Source organism: Phascolarctos cinereus, unplaced genomic scaffold, assembly GCF_003287225.1.
Source record: "Phascolarctos cinereus isolate Bilbo 61053 unplaced genomic scaffold, phaCin_HiC Scaffold_7;HRSCAF=346, whole genome shotgun sequence".
In the NCBI taxonomy this organism is placed as follows: Eukaryota; Metazoa; Chordata; class Mammalia; order Diprotodontia; family Phascolarctidae; genus Phascolarctos; species Phascolarctos cinereus.
Genome location: NW_027556180.1, coordinates 57,281,928 through 57,303,813, shown reverse-complemented (window position 1 = coordinate 57,303,813; position 21,886 = coordinate 57,281,928). Strand labels below are relative to the sequence as shown.

At 35.8% G+C, this 21,886-nt stretch overlaps 1 protein-coding gene across 2 annotated transcripts in view; it reads right to left on the bottom strand.

The window, feature by feature from the left end:
- The window catches only part of SPHKAP (SPHK1 interactor, AKAP domain containing), a 166,319-nt gene that overhangs the window by 68,214 nt on the left and 76,219 nt on the right, over positions 1-21,886 (bottom strand). For both annotated transcript variants that reach the window (XM_020970972.2, XM_020970973.2), the window contains exon 3: positions 12,933-13,040. In XM_020970972.2, coding sequence (XP_020826631.1) covers positions 12,933-13,040 — 108 coding nt within the window. The remainder of the gene's footprint in view (positions 1-12,932; positions 13,041-21,886) is intronic.

Sequence of the window (21,886 nt, the reverse complement as noted above, 5' to 3'; positions counted from 1 at the left end):
TAGGAAGTAAATTGTTCCTAGAAAATTTCTGAAAGATTGGCCTATAAAACCTCTTCCCATTGTGATAACTTATGATTCCAGTTGCTTAAGCTATTAAAAAAAGAAATAATAACATATTTGAAGGATTTGGTAATTCAATCAAAAAAAGCATTATTTTATTGATTTCTGTATAATGACAAACATAACCTTCTTGCAGTGCTGATTGGTGACATCCTTATGCTTGATCTGTTAAAGTAAAATTCAGGGTCAGATATGGGCAAAAGGAAAGTTGAAATGGATAATGTGAGTTTATCTTCATAACAATTAAAAAGATCCTTCTATCATTGCCACACCTCTGTTATTCTTCCTGGAAACACTAAATTGCATTAAGACCATTAATTAGTCTTCTTTCAGTGAGTTGAAATAAGAAGATGCCCTTCTCCCATCCATTGTAATTCCCAAGACATCAATAGTTCTTTATTAATGTAGAGACTACAGTGCTACAATGAGATGTTTGAAAGAGGAGATGCCAGGAAGGAGAATGAAGTTGAGTACATGCAAATGGTAATGAAAAAGTAATTACTTTTTATCAAAAGTGCATTTTTGTTTTCAGTTCCTAAAGGCACTTTCCTCAGTTAACATTAAATGTTTCAGAGATTTCTAAAATGAAGCTTTCCCGGACTATTAAAATGATATGAAAAGAGTATATTCCAGTGGTAGATGAGGATACATGCCACTTTCAATTATGGTTAGTGAGAATTAGCTAGAAAGCAAACTCAGAACACTTTTTAGCACTGAATGTTAGCTTTTAAACATGTAACTGAAAACTACAAAGTGGTTGGAAAGGGCATTTTCATAATTTCTGGTTATTGGCATGAAAAATGACCCAAATGTTCAAATTTCTGCATTTCATCTAAACCTGTAGCTTTTAAAATACACTGCTGCTTGCACTTAAGCCCTACTTAACCTTTCAACTTCCACTACAATTATATTGGTGCTTTTCATTGTTCCTTTGGAGGGGTAAGTAGTAATAGGCCTCACTAATAATGTGTGATTGTTTATGTTTTCTTCCATCATTAGTAATACGTATATTAGTGCAAAATATGCTCTCTAGAAGTAAATGAATTCTTCCTAATACCTGCCATAAAATTTTGCCTATTTAGAATAACATAAGTTCAAAAGTTTGCTATTGACATGAGTTTTCTTCTGATAGCGTAGATGAAACATTGATTTTCTATGTAAATATATTTTAATAAAAGTAAATATTGACTATAAACTCAGATGTTTACATTTTAATATGAAGAAAATGTCATTTGATGCAAGATTTAAAGATATATAACAGTTATATACATATTGCTATCTGTCACCCAGTTCAAAGTACAGTTGGTATTTGTTTTTTATTCTAACCCTAGAATTACCTCTCTAACTAGTATGGCATAGCTGACATGTATATAGCACATTAAGGCTTTGAAATAATTTTATATATTAATCCTGACTACTTCAGTTTGAGGTAGAAGCCAGAAGGATTACTATCCCGATTTCAAGATACGGAAATAGATCAGAGAAATTAAGTGACTTAGACTTAATAATAAAACTAGAATGTGTCAGAGGATGAATTCAAACCCAGTGTCTTTCAAGTCTGGTGCTCAATTTAATGTAAAATAATCTCTAATTACTGTGTAGAAAGAAGTTAGATGATTTTTAAAAGTTCTTCTTTCTTTTGCAAATATAGAAATAGAAAGTATCTTACATCATACCTATCCTAAATTTGTACAGGTGTTATTTACTCTCTGGAAATAATGGAATTAGGCATTAGTTACTCATTGGAAAAAAGAGAAATAGAGAAGTTTTGTATAACCATAAAAAGCAGATAATCTGAATATTATTTATTTGTCTAAATCTTCTTGCTGTCATCCTTTGTTTTTAACAAATATATTACATTGATTTTTCTAATACTTAAAAATTTTTTCTAATGCTTTTAATCATGTTATTGTTTTGTGAATTTTTAATCTGTACACACTAGCATATGCTAGTTAAATTTTTTTTAGAAAATCATTGTTTGAATCTATTATAAGAGTTATGTCAACTCCAAAGCAATATATTATTCAAAAAATCATCTCATCAACAACATATTTTCTCAATGAGGCATCATTAAAATCTGAAAAACTAACCAACAGAGCCGGTAAGTGATTGCTTGGAGGTAGTGTTTCTCAGGCTAGACTTTGGGCCCCTGATTAGAGGTCCTATAGTGTTGTAGACCTCTCGATTTGGAGTTGGGGGTTTTTGGCTTTAAATTCTGCCTTTGACACATATTAGCTTGTGATAATGTGAATGTCATTTGACCTCTCACACTTCCAATTTCTCCATCAATAAAATAAGGATAACAAAACCTGTAGTACTTCCTGTATAAGATTGTTCTGATAATCAAAGTAGTTAATATGTGTAAAGCATTTTGCAAATCCTAAAGTTCTACATAAATGTTTTTGTTGTTGTCCAGTCATTTCTGTCTCTGTGATGCTTGGTAATGATACTGGAGTGGTTTGCCAGTTCCTCCTTCAGCTCATTTTATAGATGAGGAACTGAAGTAAACAGGGTTAAGTGACTTGCCCAAGGTCTCATAGCTACTAAGTGTCTCAGGCTAGATTTGAACTCATGAAGGTGAATCTTCCTGACTTCAGGCCTCACGCTCTATCCACCATGTCACCTAGCTGTTCCATATAAATGTTAGCTCGTTACAATTAGGCCACAGAGTGATTTGAAAAAGACCATAAAAAATGATATTTCCCAGGCCCTATCAGTCAACAAGCATCTATTAAACCCTTATTATGTGCCAAGCACTATAATAAGAGCTAGTCAAACAAAAAAGAAAAAAACATTATCTGATCATCATCAAGCTAAAGTCAACAAATGGAAAGGGTGTTCTGACCTGCCTTTCTCCACCTTCTGGTTTTTATCATTGTTTTCTCCTTTTCCTGGTCTTTATGTTTTCTTAGTCAACCAATCAGTCAAAAAGTATTCATTAATCACCTTCTAAATGCTAGGTACTGTCCTAGTCACTTGAGGATTCAAAGGCAGAAATGAAACATCTGATAAAAAGAGGGAAAGTAATACTGCAGAGTCCTGAATTGTCTTTGAGCAGTGGACCAACCAAAAAGGTGTGTCATTGATGTTCACTTCTTTGTGTGTGGAGGGGTGGTATGAGACGTCAGGTGAGTGAAGGGTAATGGAATCCCTATAGCTTTAGGTTATCTACTAAGTCCATAGAATTGAACCTATAATAATTAATCCTGAGCCCTTTTTTCTTTTCCTTCTATACTGCTTTGCTTGGTGATGTCGTTATTAGTCAATTATTATCTCTATGCTGATGATTCTTAAACCTCCTTATCCAGCCCCAATGTCTCAGCTGATCTCTAGCTTCACATTTCCAGCTGCCTATTGGACATCTCAAACTGGATGTCCTACAGATATCTCAAACTCAAAACTGAACTTATTAGCACTCAATGCTAATTCTTTCTCTCTGGGATTACCTATCATTTACACTATATATCTTGTATGTATATATGTGTATATACAGATAGATATAGATATGTCTATATATCTATCAATATATATAGAGAAGAAAGAAGTGTGAGAGACAGAAGAGAGGAGAGAAATAAGAGAGTTAGTTGTGTGCATTGTCTCTCCTCATTAGATTGTGTGCTCTTTTATCTTGTATTTGCCTTTATTTGTATTCCTAAGGCTTAGCACAGTGCCTGGCACAGAGTAAACACAATAAATGCTTATTGACTGACTATTTTGGTTCAGACTGCTTGACTCTTATCCATGTAGGTACCTGAGATGGCAGATATGATTTTGCAAGAGTTAAAACCATACATGAACTAGCAATGAAATATTCAAAGTATTTTTTTTAGTAAGAATGGTCATTCCAGATAAGGCAGCTAGTCTGCTTATGGCATCTTTTCATTTCCTAATAAGTCTCTACAGGTTTGTCTGAGAATCTGACTGGGGGAGTGTATCTCATTGTTATTCAAGAGCTGTAAGAATGCAAAGCAGATGTCCACAGTGAGCTCTCAGAAATCATAGAACTGTTTTAATGTCAGGTCTCTGAGTTGTAAAACAAAAACTACCATTCTCTTAATTCCATAGGGGTGCTACAAAGGAAAACTAATTAAAGATGCAAAGCACCCTGACATGTTAAATGGAAAAGAATAATTCTGCTGAAAGAAAAAAGAAAATTATGAAGTCAGTCCCTCTGAAGTCTAATGATATCCTAATGAGAAACATTGCTTTTTCTTGATTGATAAACTTTTCATTTAGTGGCGAATGAGGCAGGAATTGTATGAAATATGTATCTGAAAGTTGTTCGAGGATATTTTAATAGTATATGTCATTTTGTCAAAACAGCTAAAGAATTTCCCCAAATTGCAGCTGAGAAATTGCATAAATACTGCAAGGGTTTTTTTTCCCCTCCTAGGCACAGAAAAATATTATTCAGGCTGACTTTTCAGAGGTGAAAGAGGCTTACCCAGAGTCACACAGCTGATAAGTGACTGAGACTGGATTCAAATTTAGATCTTCCTGTCTCCAGAACCAGAGCTGTATCCACTGCACCACCTACCTGTACCTAATAATACTTTTTTTATAGTAGCAAAAATTGGAAACAAAGTAGATTCTTATAGATTGGGGAATGGCTAAACAAGCTGTGGTATAGAGACACAATGGAATATTACTGAATCATAAGAAATGATGACTATGAAGAATATGGAGAAATATGGGCAGATATACATTGATGCAGAGAAGCAAGCAGAGCCAGGAAAACTATATACACAATGACTTCAACAATATAATTGTGAAGGGAAAACAAAACAAAACAAAACTTTAATGCTATGGAATGATGATGATCAAGCATGGCCTTGACAGAGTGATGAAAAATTTTACCTCCCTCCTTTCTTTTGCAGAGCAGGGAATATTGTATATGCTATCAGAACTGATGAATGTATTTGTTAATTTTACTGAACTGCTTTCACCCCTTCTTTTTTCCCTCTATTTTTTTCTGCTCTATTTTAATTTTATTTTTTCTCAATTATATATAACCAAAATTTTTTAATACTTATTTAAATTTTTTTTTGAGTTACAGATTCTTTCCATCTCTCCCCTCTTCCTTCCTTGAGAAGGCAAGTGATTTGATATAGATTATACATGTGCAGTCTTGCAAACATTTCCATATTAGCCATATTGCAAAAAAAAAAAGCAAACCAGCCCTCTCTCCAACTGCCCCATCAAAAAACCCATAAGAATAAAGACAGTTTAAAAAAAGTATGTTTTGATTTGCATCAGACTACATCAGTTCTTTCTCTGGAAGTGGATAGCATTTTTCATTACAAGTCGTTTGGAACTGGCTTGGATCATTGTATTTCTGAGAATAGCTAAATCATTCACAGTTGATCATCGTACAACATTGCTGTTACTGTGTATGATGTTCTTCTGGTTCTCTTAATTTCACTTTACATCAGTTCATATAAGTCTTCCCAGGTTATTTTGAAATTATCCTATTTGTAATTTCTTATAGACAATGACATTCCATCACAATCATATACCAGTTTGTCCAGCCATTCTCCAATTGATGGACATCCCCTTAATTTCTAATTCTTTGCCACTACAAAAAGAGCTGCTATAAATATTTTTGTACATATAGGTCTTCTTTTCTTTTTCTTTGATCTCTTTAGGGTACAGACCTAGTTGTGGTTTTACTGGGTCAAAAGATATGCACAGTTTTATAGTTCTTTGGGCATAGTTCTAAATTGCTCTCCAGGATGGCTGAATCAGTTTACCACTTCACCAATAATGTATTAGTGTTTCATTTTTCAGTATCATCTCCAGCACCTGTCATTCCCTGCCCCCCCCTTTTTTTTGTCATATTAGCTAATTAGATAGGCATGGGGTGGTAGGTCAGAGATGTTTTAATTTGTATTTCTCTGGTGATTTAGAACACTTTATCATATGACTACAGATAGCTTTGATTTCTTCTGAAAACTGCCATTCATTTCCTTTGCCCATTTGTCAACTGGGAATGATTTGTATTCCTATACATTTGACTCAATTGTCTTATCTATTTGAGAAATGAGGCCTTTATCAGAGAAACTTGATGTAAAATCCTCTCCCTTCATTTTCTGTTTTCCTTCTAACCTTGACTGCATTTGTCTTGCTTGTGCAAAATCTTTTAAATTTATTATTATCAAAGTTATCCATTTTATATCTCATAATGCTGTTCATCTCTTGTTTGGTCATAAGTTCTTCCTTTATCCATAAGTCTGACAGGTAAACTATTGAATGTTCCCCTAACTGCTTATGATATCACTCTTCTGGTTTTTTTTTTTGTTAAAAAAAGGTGGCTTGGAGTATAGAAGGGGTGGAAGGAGATATTTGGAAATTAAGGTTATGTAAAAACAAAAGATATACATTAAAAAAAGATGTAATTCAAGATAAGTTATTCAAGGTTGGCATTTCCATTTTGTCATATAGCAGTTATTTTAGTGGTGGCAAAGAATTGAAATTTGAGGAGATGTCCATCAATTAGGGAATGACTGAACAAGTTGTTGTATATAATTGTGAAGGAATATTAGTATGCTATAAGAAATGATGAGTAGGTTGTGCCCAGAAAAACCTGGAAAGACTTACATGAACTGATGCAAAGTGAAATGAGCAGAACCTGAAAAACATTGTATATAGTAACAGCAATATTATATGATAATCAACTGTGAATGACTTAGATATTTTCAGGAATAAAATGATCCAAGACAATTCTGAAGGTCTTTTGATGAAAAATGCTATCCATCTCTAGAGAAAGAACTGATGGAGTCTGAATTCAGATCAAAGCATGCTTTTTATTTATTTTTCTTTTCTTTTTTTTTTTGGTTTGTATTTTCTTTCACAACATGACTAACACAGAAGTATATTTTGCATGACTACACATGCATAACCTATAACCAAATTTCTTACCTGCTCATTGGGGAGGAGAGAGGAGAAGAAGCATGGGAGAGAATTTGGAACTCAAAAAAATCTTTTGGCTTTTTTTTTTTTTAGGCAATTAGGATTAAGTGACTTGCCCAGGATCACACAGCTAGTAAGTGTCAAGTGTTTGGTTTGAGGCTAGATTTGAACTCAGGTTCTCCTGACTTCAGGGCCGGTGCTCTATCCACTGCGCCACTGAGCTACCCTCAAAAATTTTTAAAAATTAATGTTAAAATTGTTTTTACATGTAATTGAGCAGAAAATATTAAATTATAGAATGTGACCTTTAAAAAATAAAGTTTCTAAAACACAAAAAATTATAATTTGGATAGTCTGAGCACAATTAAAAGCCATCATAGTATTTCTCCTTTTTCTTTTTATATAATGTTAAATATCCCTAGAAGTTGACCGTGGTTTTTTTTTATTTGCAATAACTTAGACTCATATACAAAGCTGAATGACCTGCAAAGGAGTAGACAGTGACTACATATTAAAAATACAATGAAATATGAAAATAATTTTTGATGAAGCCTCAAGTCATAAAAAGTGCCCTTTGAAATCCATAATTAAACTAAAACAAACAGGAAAAGGTGGTAGCAGATTGCAAAGGGGATAATTAACTTGTAATTAATATCAAAAAGTGAGACTACAAAGGAACCTTAACTCCATCTATCACCACTAGAATCTCTATTAAGATAAACATCTCAGCTAATTATTTTTGTATATTAGTTTCTAATCCTATTGTTACCTAATACATTTCATACCATTTAAAATAATGAGATTTTAAAAATCATTGAAAGTCTAGGAACAATTTTGCATTTTGCAAATTAGAAGAAAAAATCTTAAATGGATGGGTTTACCTAGTTGGCAAAATCACCAAATTTTCACAGTCTCAGAGTTGGAAGTGACTTTAGATAGACAGAAGTTGGATAGTATAACTACCGCTTGAAACGTAGAGGATTTCTATTAAATTTCTGATAAGTGATTATTTAACCTCTGTTTAAAAACCTGGTGATGAACTGAGTAACTTCCAAGGAAATCAATTCTATTTTTGCATAGTTCTTCAGCTGAAATGTGCCTCCCCATTATATCAAATTTATATTTCCTCCAAAAAATATGGCATCCAGAACTGGCCATAATGTTTTAGATATAGTATTATCAGAGCACTTGCATAGTGAAATTTTCCCATCCCTCATTTTGGACACTTCTATGAATGCTTCCTCATTGGCTTCACAAACATTAAAGAACCATACAACTGTAAGTTCTTCTTATTTGCCCCACTGACATCTAGTTATATTATGTCTGTGAAACTTCCCTGATCTAGCTGTTTAGCAATGCTGTAAAAAAAATGTGGTTTATTTGGCGTGATTGGTTCTTGATGAAACCAAGCTGGCTTATAGTGATTACTGCTTCCCTTTCTAAGTGCTGATAAACTATCCCTTCAATTGTCTACTCAGATGTTACCTTAGTAATTATAATGCCTAATGTCTTATAGTTTTCATATTAATTATATCTGAGATGGTTTCAAAGATTACCTTTGTCCAACTGAAAGGAGATCTCTAGTACGTTCTGTCCTTGGCCTTGTATTGTTAAACGTTTTTTATCAATGACAAATGTAGAAATTTCACAAAACCATTTATAACCTAAAGCTTAATTCCATTTGTGAAATATATTTCCCTATTCCCAGGTCCTGGTCAGATGCACCATCTTAGCTTGAAAACTCTTGTATTCACATCAGTTCTTTGTTCATTTACATCTGCTCAGAAATGCTATTTCTAATGACATTGGCATTTTTTGAGCTCAAATCTTCTTTCTCTGAACAGTCCTGGCAAAACCTCAAAGACAATAATATCTTCTTATCAAACTTTATCACTAAACTTATCAGCCTATTCTTTACTGTGCTCAAATTCTAGGGCAGAAGTATTTACATTTTATTAGAACAAGGCATGGCTTATGCGCTAACGTTTCCTGATTCTCTGCATCAGTAATGTCAAACTCAAATAGAAATGAGATGCCACTAACCTGGATATAAGGATTCCTGTGGACCATATATTGACTTAGTTTGAAAATGTACTATTTCTTGCATTTCTTGTGTTTTTATTTATTTTGTTAAACATCTCCCAATTCCACATCAACTCAGTTCAAGTCATACTTGGGGGTGTTGTAGGTCTTATGTAGCCCTCAGCTATGTGTCTGACACCTCTGCTCTACATTCTGCATATGAATGAATGCAAATAAAACTGCAGTGGTGGAGAAAGTGCATAATCACTGAGACAATGGATACATGGAAGCATTGATAAATACAAGACTAACAGTCTTGAGAAGGACCCTGTGGACCCCAAGTTGTTCAGATTTGTTCTCTAGTAAGACCTGAAGTTTCTAAAGCATTTTACAAAGTGCTTCACCTTCATCATCTTATTGGATCCCTGTGATAGCCCTGGGAGATAGAGAAGATGTGCTTATGTACTTCCTCTGGGAAAACTTAGGCTTAAATAAGTTCACAGACATGTCCATGGCCAACCAGCCAGTCAGCAGAAGGGTCTGGACTACAATTCACATCTTCGAACTTCTCTGCCATTTTCTCTTTCTACTATCTTCTATTGCCTCCCCAGGCAATAGGACTGGTTGTTCTAAAGAATTATGTGACAAAATCCAGACATTTTTAAAGCTATTCCCTGTAGTAAGATAAGACCAGACAAGGAGGTGGTCATAGCATGGTGCAGTGAAAACAGCAACAACAACAGATTTAGAGTCAGAGGAGCTGGATTCATATCTCAGGCTCTATAATTCCGACCTGGGTAATACTGAACAATTTCCTTACCTATAAAACGAAGCAGTTGAGCTCATCTCTAAGAGCCCCTTCCAGCTCTAATTTAGTGATCATCTAGGAAGATTACTGTACATCTTTAACATGGATTTAATAAGCTTTCATTTAAGTAATGGAAATCTAGTAATCCTAGATTAATAGAAACATTTTCAAAGATGATTGGAATTTAAATCAAAAGGCAGATAGTGATTTGGAGGTCCCAATATTGCATTTTATCTTATAAAGCAAAGACATTGAATTGAGAGCCATCAATACTGAGTTCCAGTGCCTGTTATGCTACTGACCAGATAGGTGACTCTGGGAAAGTCATTTCATCTGTTTAGCCCACAGTTCCTTCATCTGTGATTAGTGAGCTCAAAGTACCATTTCTGGCTAAATAGTGTATCATCCCATGATCATAACATGTAGGAAAACACGCAAATTAGTGTATGAGATTTTAGGGGAAAAAAAGAAATGTGATAGGAAAAGGGAGACAACTGGGGAGGGGTATAGTTGAAACATAGATTTAAAAAAAAAGGCCCCAGGGGCAGTTAGGTGGCACAGTGGATAGAGCACCGGCCCTGAATGAAGTCAGGAGGACCTGAGTTCAAATCCAGCCTCAGACCAAACACTTGACACTTACTAGCTGTGTGACCCTGGGCAAGTCACTTAACCCCAATTGCCTAAAAATAAAATAAAAATAAAAAAGGCCCAAAGATTTATCTGTGGTTTAAAGCCTCTAGTGTTTATTATGGTTTTTATTTTCCTCTATGATACTTTTGAGAACTCATGTCTGGTTCCCTTGAGGTGCTCTGAGATTTATTTAAACTCTTGGGGGTCAAAGGACAATAGATATTTCTGTTCTTAGTCATGGTTACAGTAGGTGGAAAATGGTGAGGAGAAATAAATCTCCCACATACCATGACCTTTCCTTTGTAAGAATTTCTCCAGCTTTCTGTAAAGAGCTAAAAGGACCAATTGGCAAGTGTGAAACATCTCTGTTACTTGGAAATACCTCACTTCGCAATACCCTTGGCAGCACTTCTCTTCAAAAGTATGAAGGACTAGAAATTGTATGCTCTGAATCCCAGTTTGGGATTCTTCAAAAAAAAAAATGAACATAAATGGAAAAGTTCAACTGCCTTGTCATTAGAGCTGCCATTCTTTCACTTTGTCTCACCTGGAACAGCCAGCCATCTATGTCACCTGACTTTCAAAGATCATAACTGTGCAAGTTCCTTGGGTGAGTTAATTTATTCATCCTTGGAACTCTGTGCCCTGGGGTTGAGCTGTCCTGAATGGTGAGTGAGTGTTAATTCCCTCACCCCTCTGTATCTCACTGGCCTAGCCCATGCATTTCATCCTTTTCAGGAAATCTGGGGTCTACTTTGACATTTTTCCATCAACTCCACCCCTCTGATGGGAGGTAAGGGTCAGTGTAGATGTATTGGAGTCATTTTTAACAATTGGTAATTGAAAGGAGGGTGAGATGTATGACACATTTTTCCAGCTTCTTATTGGTTGATTACATACACCTTGGGGCCTGATTTTTGGAGACTATTAGACTCATACTCAGGAGATATCTGGGTTCAAACCCTACCTATGAATCTCTCTTGATGTGTAATCCTGGACAAATCACATTTACTCTCTGAGTCTCAGTTTCCTGGGACAGAAATACCTATAAAATGTGGCAGAGTTATTAGGAGGATCAAATGATTGTATGTAAATTCTTATAAATCTTAGAACACTCTGTAAATATTGGCTATTCTTATTCATTGCAAAATACTTAAGGGAGAGAAATCTTATTTGAACTTCCTTTTAATGCACTAGTTATTTGGGAGATGCTTAGGGCCACAATGTATCTACATTCAGATAACATTGACTCTACATTACTCTTTAGATGCAATTTAAAACTGTATCAAAAGTGATCTGTCAGAAGACATTTGACAACTCCTTTCCCTTTTGCATTTTCAAAACATTGTAGCACTTATTTACCTGATACCTTAATGGAAAACAAACAAAAAACCCTGTTCATCTCCTCCTAGCCAGGCACTACTTTTCCAAACAAGGCACTAAAGCTGTGAAACAATCTAGTCCTAACCCTGACCGTATTCCTAAGGAAAGACATGGGCTTAAGTATGTCAAATGGTTGTGCATTCTCCATCATTGTTGCCCTGAAATTCTCCAGTGTTGGAATGTGAAACTGATAAAGTGGCTGTCTGATGGCCTCTTGTCCTCTTTATAGATAAAACCCCCAACTCGTTCCATTTTTAGCTTTCACTGTATTTCTCACTCTTGACAGAAATGCTGGCAAGCAACTTATAAACAGAAATAACACAAAGCCAATTCTCTCAGTTCAAACTTTAATTTCTCCGTGGTCTGGAAAGAACTCCCAGCCCCTCCTTCCCACGTTCAATGATGATCCCACCAGACCTGGGAACTGACAGCTCAATTAAAATAGCCATGTGGAACACAGAACCTATTTCATTTAAATAATTTCTTATTTCCATATTTGAAAACTTGAAGGTATCTAATTTATGCAAAGCATTTCCTTTGTTAAGTGAAAAGGGCTTTGTCCATAAAACTCGAAAGATATAATAGATTTCATTTCACTTCGGCTTAGTTCTTTTTTCAGGCTTAGTAACAATTCTGTCACAGTATAGCTGCAATCTGAGAGAAATGCAGAGCATTTTATACTGATTCAAGGCCCATCCATACTCACTTCTCATAAGAATAACATCCATCCACACAGTGACTCTTCTACATTTTCAAACAATATGTATTATAGCCTTTTAAATGGTCAGCTATTCTTGATTGTTACCATGAAGGCTCCATATCTCTCTGTTTTCCTCTGGGCGCTTGAAAATTTTTTTTTCTCTTATAAACAGACAGAATTCATATGTTGAAATAAACACAATTATACTTGAAAAACTATAACCAGAAATATTGTCCTTTTCATCTCTACTGTGTCAATAAATGTCTCAGAGCCTCCTTAGCCCTCTTAAAATTTCAAAAATAAAATCTCCCAGAGGCATATAGTTGGCAAATTAAAAACAATATTTTCTGAAAGGTAGTACTGGTTATGTATTGTCTTTTGTTTACAGGGCTTTATAACCCAAATGTTTTATTTACTCACGGATGCACAGTTTTCAGACTTGTCTTCCACAAAGCCGATTTGGCACAGGGTCCTCTGATTCTGTAGCCAGTAGTCCGTTGATTCCAGTAGACTATTACTGCAAAGGACCTGTTAGGACAGAGAAGCCTTTCTTTAATGCTTTTTCTTCTAAGCTTTTCCTTTTAACAAGCATCAAGGACTGACAGGAGCTCTCTTCTCAATGACCCATAAGTGTTTTCCTTCTCCTAGAGCATCAGCAGGTTTCCTGGATATTAGCAAAAATCTGCAGCAGCGTATCATTACCAGCATGAGCAAAAGAATCAGCCATACTCTGTTTCATTTGGGGGCATGCAAATGGGGGTGTTCTTTCTCATAAACTCCAATACTTCTACTGATGATCTGTCATGGGGAGGGTGGAACCATGTGGAGGATGGCTTAACTGGCAACTCAGAGAACCCTTCATTCCTGATCTCCCCTTTCATGTTTTTCGACACAAAATAAGTGTCTTTGTCTAACATCATTTCTGAAAATTGTATTACAGTAAAAACCAATCAGCAGTCATTCAACAAGTATTTATTAAATGTCTCTGTGTCGGACACTGTGCAAAGTGCTGGCAATACAAAGATGACAGAAAAAACCCCCAAACCCCCCAAACCCAAACCCTTAAAGAGGCTACTTTTGATCAAGGAACACAAAATATAATACATACAAATACATACAAAAGAAATACATACAAACACATACAAAATAAATACATAACTACAATAGAATTTTAGGGAAAGTCACTAACAATTAGCAGGAGTCTTACTCTGGGGTCAGTGAACTTAAAAAATATTTTGAGAGCTGCATTTGTATAATTGATTTCCTATGTAGTATCATGCATTTTATTTTATGAATTTAAAATCGCTGTTCTGAGAAGGGGCTCGTAGCCTCCACCAGGCTCACTGCCAAAGGGGTCCATGACATAAGGAAGGCCAAGAATCTCTGTGGACACAGAATCAGAAAAGGCCTAATGGAGCAGGTGACACAAACAGAAATTTGAAGACAACTAGGTTTTCTAAGAGGGAAAAATGAGGAAGGAGAGCCTGCCACCTGAAGGGGACACATAGAGAAGAGATAGAGGGGCCTGTGGGAGAGGAAGAGCAAGAAGGTCAGAGTGAATCAAAGTCAAATACTATTTAATAAGACTGGAAAGGCATCTTGAAGTCAGGCTGGGAAAAGGCTTTAAGTGCCAAACAGATGCATTTGTATTTGACCCTAAAGGTAATAAAGAACAGTGAAGTTTATTGAGTACAAAGGCTCAGGGGAAATGTTTTTTAGGTATAGCTTTGCTGAAGTGCCCTAGATACTATATCAAATAAAGGCCAAATTTGTCAAAAAATGAACAAAAACAGAAAAATAATAATGGCTTTTTCCACGCAAAACCAGGTGTAAATTTTTTTTCAGGAGTATACCCCTTTTAGCCAATTCCTTTCCAATGCATCTATATAGGTGGTGCAGTAGATGGATTGCCAGGCCTGGAGTCAGGAAGACTCATCTTCCTGAGTTCAAATCTGACTTACAAGCTGTGTGACCCTGGACAAGTCATTTAATCCTGTTTGCCTCAATTTCCTTGTGTATAAAATGAGCTAGAGAAGGAATTGGCAAACTACTTCATTATCTTTGCCAAAAAAAAAAAACGCAAATGGGGTCACAAAGGGTCAGACATGACTGAAAAATGACTGAAAGAAGGAATCAGTAAACTTAAGATGATAACACTTTTCAAATTCTTTGTTATAGAGGTCTTGGTCACTGAATGTTATAGCTGGAAGGGACCCAAGAGATCATCTAGTCCAGTGCTGTCATATTATTTTAATAGGTGAAGAAACAGAGGAAAACAGATGATTTTATGCCTCGGCGAACAAATACGCTTTGATTATGCTGTCTTATAAGAACCTTTTAGGCAGCATGCTGTCTTGTCTATTAAATTATTAGACAAATGTTATATGAGGTTTGTATTGCTGCAACAATGGCTTATGTTTGACCTCAGTTTAAAAGCACAGCCAATTCAATCAGTTTCATTAAAGTACCTGAAAAAAATGACTCTGCAGCCAGAGAGATTTCTACTTTTTTTTTTTAAAGCAAAACAAATTTATTTTCGCATTAGTCCTATTAGTTGCATGCTTACACGGTGTGCTTTTGGTCTGGCTGAACACTGCTCTGGCCCCATTTAGAATGCACATTGTCTGATTTAGCTGAGTAATATTTTTATTTTTAAACCCTCTCCCACAGAGTACATGTTTGTCATTACTAGAGAGGACATATCTTTCTGATTTTTCATTGGCAGCACAGATACTTTTGTTTTCTACAAAAGCACAAGAAATGAGGTACTAAATAATTTCTTTTCCTCGACCTAGGCCTATGATTGTAGCACAATGGATAGAGGACTAGACTTGAAGTGTGGAAGACCTGGAATCCAGTCCCCACCTCTGATGCTTAGCTGTGTGGAACCTCTGTGAACCTGTTTCTTCAAATGCAAAATGGAGATCTTCATGCTTATAGTACCTACCTCACAGGTTGGTTGTGAGGGTCATCTCAGACAAGCACACAAGCTTTGCAAACTTTAAAGCATTATATGAATGTCAGTGATGATTATTAGTAATAATTGCACAGGGATCTCCTGGTGTGGAAATGTGCTCCACAGGTGCAGATTGGCAATTCATCTTTAATTTATAGTCTTTTCCAACCTGGGTTTAGCATGGGACATTCAAAACTCCAAATTGCAGAGGGAACCATATTAAAATTCAATTGGAAAATGTTTAATAGAATAAATAAAATACGATACATAGATTATGTTTGTATGTGGTTTTCTAAATAAAAATGTGGCCTATGGGGATCCATTTATATTAGAGTTTGATACCACTGGTCTTAAAGGGTTGTCTGGGGTGCTGAGGGGTTAACTAAATTTCACTTGGTGACACAGTTAAGTAAGTGTCAGAAACAGGACTTAGATAACAGGTCTTCCTGATTCCAAGTATAACCTTCTGTCCACTGGCCAGAAGGTCTCCCTTTTAAAGTCATTACAACAGAATAAGAGGTTCCCCTAAGGTATAGGCAGAGTGCAGCTGCACCATCAGGAGCAAGCGTCACCACTGGTCCCCTGCCTTTAGGGCCCAACTTTCTATGTATACTTATATGCAGAATGTTATTTGTCCTGAAATAGCTTGTCTTTTTAAATGAAGAAGGCTTTAAAGTTTTCCTCCTCTAATTTAATTATGCTTTAATTTGAACACAAAGGTAGTTAGAAGCAAAGATGAAAACAGACATAGATTTGGAGCTGAAAGGGACCTCAGAGGCCATTTATTCCAAACTCCTCATTTTACAAATAAGGAAGGGTATTGTTCCCTACCCCCAGGAAGGGCATCATCATTTGCCCAAAGACATGGAGATAGTGAGCATCCCAGGCAGGATTTAAAGTCAGGTCCAGAATCACCATTCTTTACACTGTAGTACCCTGTCCATTAATCTGTTAAGCAAAAATGATTGTTTCATTATAGAAGTGTTTTTACTTCCTGTCAACAAGATGGCTGTCTGTGCAAAATGGAAAATCCCTGTTGTTTTTAGATTGCATCAGTTCTATGAATGAAACTACTACCACTTTCAAACCAGCAATCACATCAGACATTGTACAAAACGTTGTTGCTGTTGTTCAGTCATTAATTACGTCAGCTCTCCATGACCCCATTTGGGGTTGTCTTGGCAAAGATACTATAGCGGTTTGCCATTTTCTTCTCCAGCTCATTATACAGATAAGGAAACTGAGGCAAACACGGTTAAGTGACTTGCCCAGGTTCATACAGTCATTAAGTGTCTGAGGCCAGATTTGAACTCAGGAAGATGTGTTTTCCTGACTCCAGTCCCACCACTATATCCACTGGGCCACCTAACTGGCCTTATATAAAATACTTGAATATATAAAATTTTGACTATGACAAACCTCCTTAATAATTTTGTAACATATTTCATAAAGAGAATTATGGAGAGGCACTGGGGTGTGGTTAAAAAGGGCTGGGTTGGGAATTGGGGGGGTACATCTCTTCATTTCCTTGGACCTTTTTGGCTGTATGTTCTTGGAAAGTCACTTATCCTCACCAAACCAGTTTCCTCATTAGAAAGATGAGAATAGTAATACTTTTATTAACTACCTTACAGGGTTATTGTGAAGAAGCATTTGGTAAACCTTAAAGTGCTATATTTTTAAAAATATATTTTTTTCAGTTATCAAGAACTTATTTTTTCCTCCCTCCACCCATCCACTGAAAAAAGAAATAAGGAAAGAGAAGCAAAGAAGTGTAGAGCCTGTATAGAGCATAGTCAAACAAAACAAATTCCCATGTTGATCATGTCCAAAAATGCATTTCTCATATTAGTCCAACAATGCTCCTTCATGAGGTAAGTAGGATTCTTCTTCATTGGCCCTCTGGAATCCTAGTTGATCATTTGTTTTCTTAAGTCTTTCACAATTCTTTTCATCCATATATCAAACTTATTCAGCCATTCCTCAATTGATGGGTACCATAGTTTTCAGTTCTTTGTCACTACAAGAACCGTTATGAATATTTTGCATACAAGGAGCTTTTCCTCTTTCTTAGCTCTCTTGGGGGTATAGACTTAGTAGTGATATCACAGGGCTAAGAAGGCATAATTCCAAAGTGCTTTTCACAATCATTGGGCCAATTCCAACAGTGAATCAATGTTCCCATTTTCCTGTAGCCATTTACAATTTTTCATTTCCTTTGTTTTATCAGTTTTGCCAAGCAGAATCTCAGAGTTATTTTAATTATCATTTCTATAATTATATGTGACAATAGATGGCTTGGATTTCTTCCCTTGAGAACAGCCTGTTCTACATATTTATACTATTTATCAATTAAAGATTGGCAATTATTTTTATAGACTTGAATCAGTTCCTTATATGTCTTAGAAATGAGACATCTATCAAAGAAACTTACTACAAAGGTGTCCTCCCTTGCCCCCAATTAACTATTTCCCTCATAATATTCTTTGTTCTCTTTTATTGCACCCATCAAGGATACCCTCAATACTTCATTTGAAGTCTACCTTGGTATGTGGTGATTCATGTATATTAGTAATAATAATAATAATAATGTGATATTTTTTAAAAAACATAAATTATGCAGATTACATTATTCTTTCAAAAATTGCACTAAGAAAAGCATCAATAACTGTAGACCTCCATGCCCACTTTCCCAAATCTACAAAATATTTATGAGACTAACAGAAGTATTGAGGGTATCCTTGTTGAATGTAATAAATGAACAGGCATATTTTTAGAAATTACTTTGTCATACCACATCTTTACAGTCACATACTTTACATGGCAGTTAATAGAATGCATGGTTCAGGTACACTTAGTGTTTAGTGACTATAAAAAAAAAGCTTTCAGTTTAACAGAACAAAATTTCTATAAGATGTCTTTCATGAGTATGTCAAAATCATGCAAAATTCCTGGAAGTAGGTGGAAGCAGATAAGTAATTTTGTGCAATAATTTTCTGATTATCCATGTCAAATGAGGCATAAAATGACTTGACAGTGGTGTTTATCACTGTCATAGAAGGTGGTCACATAGAGTTCAGTTGGAAAAGGGATTCCCCATTGACTGTGAATTCCTTCTTTAAGATACTCCTATTTGTGGATAACATGGTGCTGTTTGAATCAAGCCCCTGAATGCTGTGGTGGCTTCTCTCAATATCTACTGTATTTTGTTGTTCAGTTATTTCAGACACATCTGACTCTTTGTGACCCCATTTGTGGTTTTCTTGGCAAAGATATTGCAGTGGTTTCCATTTCCTTCTCCAGGTCATTTTACAGATGAGGAAACTGAGGCAAACAGGGTGAAGTGACTTGCCTTGAGTCACACAGCTAGTAAATGTCTGAAGCTATATTTAAACTCAGGAAGATGAGTCTTCCTGATTCCAGGCCCAGTGTTCTTCTCATTTCAATGGGCGTGGTCTAGCTTCATATAGGAAAAAATCAAAGAAGTGGCTAAAGAATGCCTACTGTGTGATTGAATGATTGTTGTATGGTAAGCACATGCATCTTGGACAGATGCTGCCTGTGAAGAATGGCCTGGGCCCAGCAACGCACAGGCAGAAGAAAGTGGCCTGGACTGACTGTGGGAAACTATACAGTGCTTTTAAATAGACCAAGCTCTTCCTGGAAATAAAGGTCTGTCTTTTAATATCAGTAATTTCTCGGGGTTGTACCTGGCTGACAGTTGTGGACTACTATGTCTCTGAAGCATGCTAGGTGGTTTAGTGATCAGAGCAGTGGATTTCAAAGCAGGGAAACATACTCTCTTTTTGCCCCTGGGAAAAATCACTTAACTTCTCTTGACCCCCCCTTAGTTTGCTTATCTGTAAAATGGGGAAGGGTTGGACAAAATGGGTTCTAAGCTCCTTCTGAGCTATGAATCTGTGATCTGAGGAACTTCAGGCTTGTACCTTTCTCAGGCAACATTCCCCTAAACTTTGTAGTACACCACACACCTTCCAATCTGCATGCAAATCTCACTTTGTATAAATGACTTCCTTTTTTCATTGCTTTTCTGTATGATTTCAGATAGACTCATTTCCCATTTTTATTCATTTTTAATTTGATTTATATTTATAATTATGTTATATAATTATATTTATCATTATTCATATTTTATTTACTTTTATTTTTTAAAATTGTTTTTCTCCATGGGTGTTGCTTTCTGTACTTGGGTCATATCTCTCCTGGGATTAAAGATTTGTAAGCAAATCCTAGAAGTACAATGGAATGTCCTTATTGAGAGGAAGTTTCTTGAAAATTCTTTTGTAAAGACAATAACCCTTTTGTAATATAAAATATCGACCTTCTAGTTTGCCTGCTTCATAATGCTGTGAGTGGGTATTGGTTTTCTTAAGGGTAGCTAGGTGGTGCAGAGGATAGAGTGCCAGGTCTGAAGTCAGGAAAACTCATCTTCCTGAGTTCAAGTCTGACCTCAGACACTTTCTAGCTGGGTGACCCTGGACAAGTCACTTAACCCTGATTGTCTCAGTTTCCTCATCTGTAAAATGAGTTGGAGAAGGCAATGGCAAATCAGTATCTTTGCCAAGAAAACCCCAAATGGGGTCATAAAGAGTCAGGCATGACTGAAAAATGATTAAACAAACATTGGTTTTCCCAAAGTGAGACACACCAGCACATCCCCTACAGCAAACATTCAGACAAAACCAACATAGTTGCCACATCTCCTTCTCCCATTTTACTCCATTATATTTTCAACATCCAGAACACAACGATTAACTAAAGTTGCCTTATGCAGATAACTAATTATGTGCAGTGCGATCATCAGACTACTGCAAATGTAAGCAATGGGTTATGATTTCACATAGTTTCTAATAGCCAGGTCACCCCTTGTCCCCCTTTTCCTAATCTCCCTTCCTCCAAATAAGGTTTATTGATTTAATTTATATTTTAACAGAAGCATATCTGCTAAGTGTCTTAAAAATCTAAATTCATCAAACAATGGTAATAGTGTCTTATAATTAATATCAGTAGGAATAGCGATTGTTTCTCTTGGAAGCAGATTGGTTATTCATGATTTAGCTTTGGCTTTAAGAGGATGATGGAGGGGCTGTCAGTCACAACTTCACTTGTCTCTTCCTGGCAAAATGGAGGCTGGTTGTCAGGATTTCTGAAGATGAAGAGAGACCCAAGAGTATATTCAAAGTAGAAGAGGAGGTGTCAATAGATGTTCTTAGCTTGATGGCTCCAACAGAGATTGCTATACCTGCAGACAGGAACTGTCTAAAGAGTAGGTGGATTCAAAGGAAGAGTTTGTTTTCTGTCACAATTTCTTTCCATGTTTTCTGCACTTTGACTTCCCTGGTGAAATGAACAAAATCGGGTTTATGTAGCAAATGAATGAATGCTTTTCTTTTGACCCCTCCTTTCAAGAATACTGACTCGAAATAAGGCAAGGGATTCATTGTATATTAGAGCTCTTCACTCAAGTAAATTTTGTTATTTGTTCTTTCATTTGAATATTCTGAAGTGCTAGAAAAGATGCTCATAAGAAATTAGTTCTTTATGTTTAGGATATCAGACTATTTTATTTCAGGTGTGATGCTACACAAGAGAAGGACATAAAGCATGGCAAAGATAACACTTCTAGACTTAAGCAAACCAAATACTTCTTTCAGGCAGGTAAGCTGTTTTTGTACTTACAGATTTTATTAAAAGGATAGGTTTGCATAGAATGTCCCTATTTCAATTCTATCTATAGTTGAAAGTTGATTGAAACACAGCAACATTTTGGTGACAAATTTAAGGTTGCATCATGTACTGGAAAGAATGAGTGACTGAGTGCCTTCCATAGTACCTTATATGTAATAGGCATTTAATAAGTGCTTGTTTAATTTAATTGACCTGGAGTTGAGTCATCAGTTTTGGTTCTAACACTGTCACTAACTGGGGCATTCTGGCAAGATGGCTTAATCTCTAGTTTTCAGCTTCTTCATCTTCTAAATGAGGGTGGAAGGAAACATTTATTAAGTATCCACTAAATGCCAAGTACTGTACCAAGTTCTTTACAAATATTATGAAATTTGACCTTTACACCGATCCTGAAGGTAGGTGTTATTATTACCATCACTGTGTGGTTGAAGAAACTGAGGCAAACAGAGGTTAAATGACTTATCTGTAGTAATTATCTGAGATCACATGTGAACTCAAATATTCCATATTCTAGGCCCTATTCTCATTCCACAGCACTACTAGCTGCCTTGACTGTTGTATCATATGGCTTCCAAGATTCCTTTCAACTCTACTATTCCATGATTTCTCTGTCAGGCTCTTGCAATCATTTCTTCCCACTGAAATTATATCCAGGGAGGAAAACAGCAAAAGAAAAAAAAAGCTGTGCTTTTACCAGATTATACTCAAT